Source organism: Salvelinus fontinalis, chromosome 11 (genome assembly GCF_029448725.1).
Source record: "Salvelinus fontinalis isolate EN_2023a chromosome 11, ASM2944872v1, whole genome shotgun sequence".
Classification (NCBI taxonomy): domain Eukaryota; kingdom Metazoa; phylum Chordata; class Actinopteri; order Salmoniformes; family Salmonidae; genus Salvelinus; species Salvelinus fontinalis.
In genome coordinates, this window is record NC_074675.1 from 31814712 (window position 1) to 31825464 (window position 10753).

General features: G+C 43.6%; 1 protein-coding gene across 1 annotated transcript in view; it reads left to right on the forward strand.

Moving 5' to 3' along the window:
* The window catches only part of arhgef40 (Rho guanine nucleotide exchange factor (GEF) 40), a 46921-nt gene extending 41674 nt beyond the window's left edge, over window positions 1-5247 (forward strand). The window contains exons 23-28 of the mRNA XM_055938402.1: window positions 673-852; window positions 1147-1327; window positions 1767-1880; window positions 2194-2276; window positions 2391-2437; window positions 2712-5247. Coding sequence (XP_055794377.1) covers window positions 673-852; window positions 1147-1327; window positions 1767-1880; window positions 2194-2276; window positions 2391-2417 — 585 coding nt within the window. The 3' untranslated portion in view covers window positions 2418-2437; window positions 2712-5247. The remainder of the gene's footprint in view (window positions 1-672; window positions 853-1146; window positions 1328-1766; window positions 1881-2193; window positions 2277-2390; window positions 2438-2711) is intronic.
* Window positions 5248-10753: the final 5506 nt, after the last annotated feature.

Consider the following 10753-nt stretch of genomic DNA (forward strand, 5'->3'; position numbering starts at 1 on the left):
CAGTTCACTAAGTACACCTGCAATCATTCACTTGAAGAACTCAATTTGTCCAGAACCACAGATCTAGAATCAGCTTTCCCTCCCTCAGCTCTAACCATAGCCATTTGCGGGCTTAAGCCAAAACTGACCGTAGATCAGCACCTAGATGCAACTTGTTTCATCCTATTCCTATTTTTATAAGCCAATCCTATTTCCTGTTTTCTGCTTCCTGTCCTGTAGTTCTGTTGCTTCTATGACACAGTTCTATCAATCACCATGGTGACACACATACTCATACAGGACACACATACACACAGCGAGCAAGAGAGATACGCACGCGCACGCAAACACACACATGCACAAACACGCACTCACTGTCAGTCTGACTGATGACATAATGCTTTGCTGAGTCACCTACAGAGTGGATTAAATAGCTAGGTTAAACCCTCCCACATAGCTACTAGAACACACCCACAAACACACACAGGCAAAAACACATGACACACAAAAAGCTCTCTGAAAGTTAGCTAAATAACAGAACAGAGAGTGGTGGAGGAGTTAGATTTGACGCATAGCTCGGGTTATATGAACCTCACATCACTGGATGGTTAAAAATAGCTTGTTTCAAAAGCTTATCTCGACCACACGAATCGGTTTGGTGGGCGGTAAACTGTGTGTGTGTGTGTGTGTTAGGTCCCAGTGGCGGAGCGAGGGGAGCTGGTGCGTCAGGGGGAGCTGTTGGTGTGTGGGGGGACCAGGAGGAAGAAGACAGGGGTGAGGAGTGTGTTCCTCTATCAGCACCTCATCATCTTCACCAAGCAGAAGAGTCCCGGCTCAGGACGCACCGCCTACAGCTTCAAACACAGCATCAAGGTAACGGACACGCGCAATGACAACACGCGCACACTCATACACAAGTGCACACGCAGGCGCGCGTAAATACGCACGCACCAGCATGCGCAACCATGCATACACAGGCGCGCGCCCGCAAAGACACACATATGGCCTAAATCAGACGAGATACCCACAGAAGAATTGGGCATGAAAATCCGTCATTTCCAAAACGAAGGTGCAATACCACATGAATCCACTATGTGTACGGTTCCTACCTCTATTCTCTCCACATCTCTCTTTCTCCCCCTCCCCTCCCCCCTCCCTCTCTGCCAGACGGGTGAGATGGGTCTGACCCAGAGTGTGGGTGAGGAGGGGGTGAGGTTCGAGGTGTGGGTGCGTCAGGCTCCTCGTATCCGGGACTGCCTGACCCTGCAGTGTCAGAGTGGAGAGGGGAGGGCAGCCTGGACACACGACATCGCTCAGCTCCTCTGGACTCACGCTATACACAACACAGGTACAGTATGATCCCTGACATTTGACTCTGACCCACAGAACTAGAATACGATTTTAGTTCTGTGCTCTGAAATCTCACCTCTCACCCCAGCCATTTACAACACAAGTTCCAAACTATTGTAGCGACCTTAACCCCATTCACCTAGTGACCGTGTCAAGAGGTTCGGATAAGGTGTCGGGTTGGCGGTCGCCGGACTTGGGTTTGAGTCCTGGTCGGGGGCCACCGCTCAAATTCACTAGTGTAAGATATTGCATCATGAATTGGACATGTAATGGAATTACGCTCCCTCTCTCTCTCTCTCTCTCTCTCTCTCTCTCTCTCTCTCTCTCTCTCTCTCTATGTCTCTCTGTCTCTGTCTCTCTCTGTCTCTCTCTCTTTCTCTCTCTCTCTCTTTCTCGGTCTCTCTTTCTCTCTGTCTCTTTCTCTCTTTCTTTCTCAGAGTTGTGTCTGAAAGAGACAATGTGTATTGGTGTGTCTAGTAAGATACTGCTAGACGTCACAGGAGCACCGGTAACATCTGAACTAGACTCTATCTACAATCTGAATGACAGAGGTGCACGCGCGCACACACACACACACACACACACACACACACACACACACACACACACACACACACACACACACACACTGTCAGAAACCACTCATATATTATAAACACCCTGTGTGTAATATATATACTGTCCACCAGATGTCTCCCTGTGAATAATGGTATTTCACAGTGAGGAATCATGCTCTGTATCTGCGGTGTTGAAATTTTAATTTCATTACAAATGCTTTATTGGCAGGCGACTGACCTCCACTCTCTTTTTCTCGCACTCCTTTCCCCCTCTCTCATATCTCTCTCTCCCTCTCTCTCTCTGTAGTCCACAGTAGCTGTTCAGACTCTTCCTCTGTTGGCAGTCAGAAGGAGGGGGGGTCCCCAGCCTCTGGGAGGGGAAAAACACAGGTGAGTGACACAGACACCCACACACACTTACACACACACATGCACAAATAAACAATCAAATACACACACACACATTCACACTGTGCCTCAAGTGAGAGATCTTTGTCTCCACAGAACCAGTCTCCTTCCACTGCGGTGTAATCTTCATCTCAACAACAAACGTGAGTGATCTTATCTTGCACACTTACTGTAATCTCTCTCCATTTCCTCTACCACTCTCTTTCTCTCCCTTTCCTTGTCTGCCCTGTCAACCCACAATCTCTCCTTTTAAACGTCGAAATCAGTCAAATGCTTTGACCCATATTTCTCCTGAACAACTGAAGATACACCTGTGTCAGAAACCACAGGTTAACCCTTTATAGTTCGTATCAAACACATCAACCTTTGTCTACCTTTCTCCGCTCACTCTCCTCCCTTCCCTCCCTCCCTGTCCAGAAACTGGATTCTGGACTCTGGACCTAATAAAGACCAAAACAACATCTCTATGCAAGCCACTGGACGGGTCAAACTGGACAAGAAGTAAAGGACCAAAGAGAAAAGGGCATACAGGAAACAAAGAGACATTACGGCTCTAACTAACCCAGGACCTAGCATCAGCAGAGCCTGCTGTTGGAGGCCATGTTGGATCGGCCGGACCCAGTTGCTCGCCGAGTCATTGATACCGTGGACACTCCAGCCACACAGTAGAGCCATTGTCCTCCTTCGGCGGCTCCCCACTAGGCCAAACCACTCTGCCTGAACCACTGACTGGAGTCCGTGGCCTTCGTGCTTCCACTATCTCCTAAAACATACAGGAACATTATAGGAAATATAGCTTTATACTGACTTTATTGGACATTATTCAAATGTAGCCTTTTACAATGCTGTTTAAACAGTGCCGTTTTTTGGGGATGTTAGTACTGCAGTAGTAGTATAGATTCTGTCTGTGTGGCCGTATATGTGGTATGGTATAGGCTAGGTGTGATTGTGATCTATGCAAATGAGTACATGCGGGCCTGCATGTACGAGTGCACGCATCACACAGAGTGTGGAGCACACGCATACACTCTGCAGACAGTCTTATTGTGCTATAGACAGTAGAGTACTGTTCCGACACTGGCCATCTTACAGCTTAGTACAGCAGCTATAGACCAACCAGTGGGCAGATATCAACCAACGACAGGCATGGTGCCCTACTCTCAGTAGGTCTTGTCTGGAAGTAAAGAGTAGAATAAATAATAACATGGAAAGGAAATGTCCACATCTTACTATAACCAAACTATTTAATCTAAGCACTCAGAACCAAATAAGCTGTTAAAGAGAGACTACCAAAGTCTGTATTTTGAAGTGGTTTGTTAGTGATGATGTAAAAGCAAGTGAGAATCTGGGCCAAATGGTTACAGTGTGTCCAATTGTTATTGTTGAGGGTTTAAGGAAAAGTGGTATTAAGTCTTATTCAGACGTAAGTCTTATGGTAACCGTATAACTTGTTTTGGGGCCTTATAGCGCTGCTCTGTATAAAGATACAGTAGCTATTGGACTCGATGTAGTATTCTCGATTGGTCTTTTCAATGACTATTTAATTGAATAATTTTGTGATGAATCTTTTTCATATAAGCCATAATGTTATAATCACCAAGTGTACAAATGTTTTATTTGCTAGCATAAGTTAATGCAATATGAAGTTGGTTAGGTATAGCGTGTAAAATGAGTCATTTGTTTATGTCTGAGTAATGTGCTTATAGCTTTTAATACGTTTTTTCAAAATGAAGGAAAGTATTCCATGAAATGGAGATGTCTGTTATCTGCCGTATTATCTTGTTATGAATTGAAAGATTTTTTATTTTTGAATGCAGTATGCACTATTAGCTTACGCCTCCAAATGTGATACATTACAGTAATAATGATACATCATTTGATGGGTGCTTATATTTGTCCTATTTAACACATGCATACGTGTGTATTAATATGCATGTGTGATTTGGAAATGACATTTTTTGCATATCCCAACTCTCCCTGAGACCTCAGAGAGTGGGGTCACAGCCGGGGTTGGCCATTATCAACAGCGACCCTGGAGCAGTTAGGGTTAAGTGCCTTGCTCAAGGGCACATTGTCATATTTTTCACCTTGTCGGCTCGGGGATTCAAACTAACCAACCTTTCAGTTACTGGCCCATCACCCTTACCGCTTGGAACCTGCCGTCCTAATACAATACAATGCAATACTGTAATATACAATCAAATACATGAGGGTTGAGTTAATTTACAACTACACATATAAGTATTAATAAGTATAAAAGTTGTTTTTCTAAGCTAGTCAATTTTGGGAGCAAACTGAATTTAAATTGTGTTATTGTATAATATAAAGGTCGCTAACAGATAGCCTATATGTCAGCTATGTAACTAGGTTAGTCTGCCTGATATACACAGATAGCAACCCTTGTCTCATCAGATTTCATGGGTGTCATAGCAACTCCATATCCATATGAAAAAGTGCAAATGGATATTGAACCCATTGAATCAATATCTAATTTGTTTGATTAGGAGGTATGCCGTACTCATACAACAGTACTAGCTTGGTGCTGCAGAATATATTGCATTATATTGGGAGCTATTGTTTTCACCAGGAGAGAAGTCTTATAATATGTCTTTAGAATAATGAACAACTTTTAACCATCTAGCTGTAGATTTTCATATTCAAAACGTCTTTTTATTACGCTTTGACATGATCCATAGTTTTACATGTAAATACAAGTTTTTTTCCCCCAAGTGTTTTTTAAGTGTCATCTTACCTATGCAGTTTATGCCGAAAATATACTGATGTTTACAGTTTCGAAATAAATGCTTGTTCTGTTTTTGTTGAATGTCTGCATGCTACATGGTTACAATGTACCTGATACGCGTTATACTTCAATTGTACTTCAATTGTACTTAGATCATTTGTACCTTTCTTATTGAAATAAAACTGGACGGAAGCCATTGAAACTCAATAACCTCTTAGTGGTATCGCTTTGGATACAGACGATGTTGCCATGTCGGTCCCACTTTGCATTCCAAGTGACTTAAACCAATGTATTTACATAGTAGTAGGATTATCAGGTGCAGTGTAGTTACAGACAGTGTAGCACATTGTTACGTAATACTTACTGCTAGTAGCGATACTTACTGACGGGGTTTGCAGTTTGTGTACCTGCACATTGATCATTGCACAGACATTCACTAATAGCGTGTGTGTACTGCAACTGTGTTCCCCTAGATCAGCATCAGTTAAACTCCAGCAAACCACCAACAAAACCTAGGATGACTAGATGACTATGCGGAGAGGGTCAAATACTCCACAGAGAAAGAAGAAGTGAGTGAGTGATTGAGTGAGTGAGTAAGTGAGTGAGTGAGTGAGTGAGTGAGTGAAAGAGAGGAATGAGGGGTGAAAAGTGGGGAGAGAGAGAGAGAGAAGAGTGAAACAGGAAGGGGCTGACCCTCTGAGAGAAAGGGGGGAGCGAGAGAGGACAGGAGGAGAGGGAAAGAAGACAGGCAGACAGAGAGGCACAGAGAGGGGAGATGACGTGCACGAGACGATGTGCATGGCTGGAGAAGAAAGAATGAAGGAGACGGAGGAATAGAGAGGGGGCTTATAGAAAAAGGCTGCGAATAGGGGGAGACACAAAGAACCAGGGTGGTGTTGCAGTATATCCAGGCAGGCAGAAAAAAATTCGAGAGAATTAGAGAAGTTTTTATTTTTGCAAGGGGAATGGGGCGAGAGACAGAGAGTAAGTGAGAATGTGGCAGAGGGGGAGAGTAGGGCAGAGAGTGAGATAACTGCGAGGGCAAAGAGAGACAGAGAGCAGCAGTGAAAGAGAGTCAGAGAGAGGGAAAGAGAGAGAGCGGGGCAGAGAGAGAAAGTGAGAGAGAGAGAGAGAGGTAAAGGGGGGATGTTGACAAAGCAGGGAGAGACTAGTTGAACAAAGAGAACGTGGAGAGAATGAGCCGGGTGCAACATCAAAGGGATTTTTCGTGTCTGGTTACCGGGACAACAGACATTTGCATGCGATTAGCTTTTTACATCATATTAAGATGGGGGTGAGGGGGAGAGCCAGGGGCAGGGAGCAATAGATCATACAGCGGAGTGAGAGAATGAGTCGGTGTTGCGAAAAGAGAGAGAGGGAGAGGAAAGAAATAAGGGAAGTGAGAGAGAGAGGGAGAGACGCGGGGCAGACAGGTGACAGAGAGAGAGAGAGAGAGAGAGAGAGAGAGAGAGAGAGAGAGAGAGAGGGGGGGGGGCAGAGAGGCGACAGAGAGAGAGAGACAGAGAGACATTGGTCATCTCCTGTGGATCAACTGACTTATGGGCTGCCAACAGAGATTTCAGTTGTTAAGCCAGTATGTATGATTTATGCCATCAACATGGGTTGCGTCTCAAATGGCACCATTTTCTCTATAAGGTGCATAGGGAAGAGTTGGAACTGGCTCAAAACAGTAGCACACCTTGCCCTTAACTGCACATACAGAATTAACGTCAACAACATGCATGCCAGTCTTTCCTGGGAGCAAATTGCAGATTGTCTGCATAATCAAATAACATTCAGCTCAGACACCCATTCATACCCCACAAGACATGCCACCAGGGGTCTCTTCATAGTACCCACGTCCAAAACGAATTCACGGCAACGCACTGTATTATACAGAGCCATGATCGCATGGAACTCCCTTCCATCTCCAATTACACGAGAAAAGCAGAATTACCTCGAAAAAAAACGGATTAAACAACATCTCATGGAATGGCGGGTACCATGAGAGGACACACACACAAACACACTAACACACAGACTCACACTAACAGGCACGTTATTTTTGTATTGTTTGTAGTATATATTTGCCTTTTAAATGTGTGTGATTTTCCTTGTCTATCAGTGTACCCGTGTTTTGTTACTTGTCATGTTTTGTGTTTTAATGTGGACCTCAGGAAAAGTAGCTGCTGCCTCTGCAAAAGCTAATGAGGATTCAAATAAACAAATAACAAACAGTGCACTACTTTTGACCGGGTTCCATAGAGATCTGGTCAAAAGTAGTGCACTACATAGGGTGCCATTTTGGGCACAGGCTGAAGAGAAACAGTATCTGTTAAAAGACATTTCAGCACTGATAAACATCGCTGCCAGAGAGAGTCAATACTGAACTGGACTGTGTACTGTGAATAGATGAATGGACACAACATTGACCCAAACAATGCACTGAGATAGGAAAGAGTGCTATACTATAAACCTGTATACTGCATACTGTGATATAATACTGCATATTGTAATATTGTAATACTGTAGCTAATTAGATAGATAGATAGATAGATAGATAGATAGATAGATAGATAGATAGATAGATAGATAGATAGATAGATAGATAGATAGATAGATAGATAGATAGATAGATAGATAGATAGAGAAACTATCTATATTAGTATATATTGCCAAATCTGATTTTCAGTTTTATAAACCTGTATACTGCATACTGTGATATAATGCTGCAATATTGTAATACTGTAGCTAATTAGATAGATAGATAGATAGATAGATAGATAGATAGATAGATAGATAGATAGATAGATAGATAGATAGAGAAACTATCTATTTAAGTATATATTGCCAAATCTGATTTTCAGTTTTACTTTGACCAAAACGATTTTCTTCCCTCTGTTCAATGAATGAGCACTTTTGGTTTTGAGACAAAGATAATTCATGCATACATCAGACATGTGAATAGCCAAATCAGATTCCACACACACACACACACACACACACACACACACACACACACACACACACACACACACACACACACACACACACACGCACACACGCACACACGCACACGCACACACACACACACACACACAACCTGTTTATGGTACACACTCCCAGACATCAACACAAGGACCAGACATAATCTGCCTCTCTTTCTTTCCTTCCCTTCTCACTCTCCCTCCATTCTTTGTCTCTCTATCTCTCTTTCTATTTCTGTCATCTCTCTGTCTCTCCATCAATACCCTCCTTCTTCCTCTGTCTCTCTCTCCCTCCCTCCATCTTTCCTCTCCATTTCCCTGTCTCCATCTCTCCCTCCCTTTTCTACCTCTATCTGATTCTTATTTTCTCTCCCGCCATTTCCCAGCCTCTCTCTCTCTCCTTCTTCTCCTCTCCCCCCTTCCCCCCTCTCCATCTCCCTGTCTCCCTGCCCTGCGTTGCCAGTGTGTGATGCCTCAGTGCCCTCAGTATTGTGGCTGGCCGCATTATGCCAGTGGGCGTCACTCTGCCCGTTGTCACGGCAGCATTGTGATGGGGGGGTGGAGTATTACAGTATCAATACCCTGACACTGCGACAAAAGGACAGCAGCCACAGCCACATATCACTCCACCTCTGCACTCCTTCTTCCCTCATCCCTCGTTGTCTCCCTCTCTCTCGCTCCCCTTTTCTCCCACCTCCCTCTCTCTCCTCCACGTCAATTGCCTCCCCCTTTCAATTGATTTCCTTCCATCTCCCCTCTAAATGTGTACATATTGATCCCTCTCCCTACTTTCTGTCTCTCGCTCCTTCTCTCGTTTTTTTTTACTCCAACATCTATCAGATTTCATTCTCTCCATCCAGAGACCTCCTCCTCCCCTCCTCCCCTACCTTCTTATCTCACTTCATCTCTCTCTTTCTCTCCTCCCACCCTCATCTCTCATTTCATCACCCCCCCCCCCCCCTCCATTCTCTCTCTCCCCCTCTCTGTCTCTCTCTGTGCGATCTCTCCCCCTCCCCGCCAGTTTTTTTGTTTGTCTCTGTCTCACTCACTCTATGCATATTAATTGGTGCGTTTCTGCTGCGGCGGAGAAAACAATCAAAGCATTACACACACACACACACAGCCTCAGGGGCGGGTGATGATGCCATTGTGGCAGACACAAACACGTGCACATATGCCATGAAGGTACATACACACACGCACACGCACATACACACACACACACAGAGAGGTCTATACAAAATAGACACGCAGTACAGACACACATATGCCATGATTGTACACGCAGGCACTTACACACGCATGCACTTACACATGCACGCATACACACACACACACACACACACACACACACACACACACACACACACACACACACACACACACACACACACACACACACACACACACACACACACACACACACACACTCACTTCCAAGCATACAACAAACAGACATGCACTGCACATATGCCACTCACACTGATACACAATAGATGGCTATTGGTAGTAGATTATGGCAGGCAGACAGTATCATCATCATCATCTCTAGCCAGTAAGGCAAATGTATAACTCTTATTTGTATTATTATTGTTATTATTGTTATTATTATTATTATAGAACATTGCTATGACTGTGATATGTGGTTGTCTTTACCTACCTTATTTGAATACACTGACTGTAAATCAATTGGGACAGAGTGTCTTCTAAAAATGACCAAAATGTAAATTTATATTATTGTATAATGAACAACTCATATTTAAATACAAAGAGCATGTTTGAAAGTGTTATTCAATAAAATCATGCATTATATTCTACAGGCCTGTGAGAATATATGAGGGCTGGTGATAAGAGCAGGAGAAATATATTGGTCAGGATGCTATTTATAGTAGTAGGCCACTAGGCCTACAAGGAACATCAGGTGAAGGAAATATGAATGAAAATACTCGGCTGGGTGTGTGCGTGTGTGCGTGCGCACGCGCGCGTAAGGGGCGATGAGGGATAAAGCTCTACCTCACCACTTAACATCATCTTGACTCCTGTTTTTTTTTAAATGTTTTTTTTACAATAGTTCTTACAGTTCTTACAAATTAATAGAGAATAGACGCCAGTGCCTGTCCTTATTGATAGGCCTAATACATAAAAAATTAAAAAATGTCAGCCAGATGCTGAAGTCAGTACCTCGCGCGGGTACATTAAATTCGTGGAGAGGCGCGTGGGCCGGTTAAAGGCAATGCACCTGCGCCACCACGAGCGCGGGCCCACGTGGGGTGAAGTTACTTTTACCGGGTGCTGTGCTTGGGTATTCAAATATCTGATTTAGAAGAGGAGGAGAATGATTCAGAAAAATTCCGAGTTCAATGTGAAACTTCCGATTCGAATCATAATGAAAAAGATGATTTTTTGTTTCAACAGTGAAAGTCACTTTTAAGTTACTGATCCAGTGAATAAACATAAACAGTTATAAAACAGTGATAACAACAGCCTATCAATCTTCCTTAAATTTTTCCAACTTTAAAACCATAGGCTTCCGGGATGTGTTATCAAAACAACATTTAGATACCTCGCGGCAAATCTTTATAACTTTTACGCACTTCGATAAGACATATGTCTGCAAACTTTTGTAGGTTTATATCTATGCTATAGAGTAGAGACCACCTGATAGTAGGTTATATAGTGTCGTTATTTTTGGGCTGCAACTGAACCGGGCAGTCTGCCCCGTGTGTCAG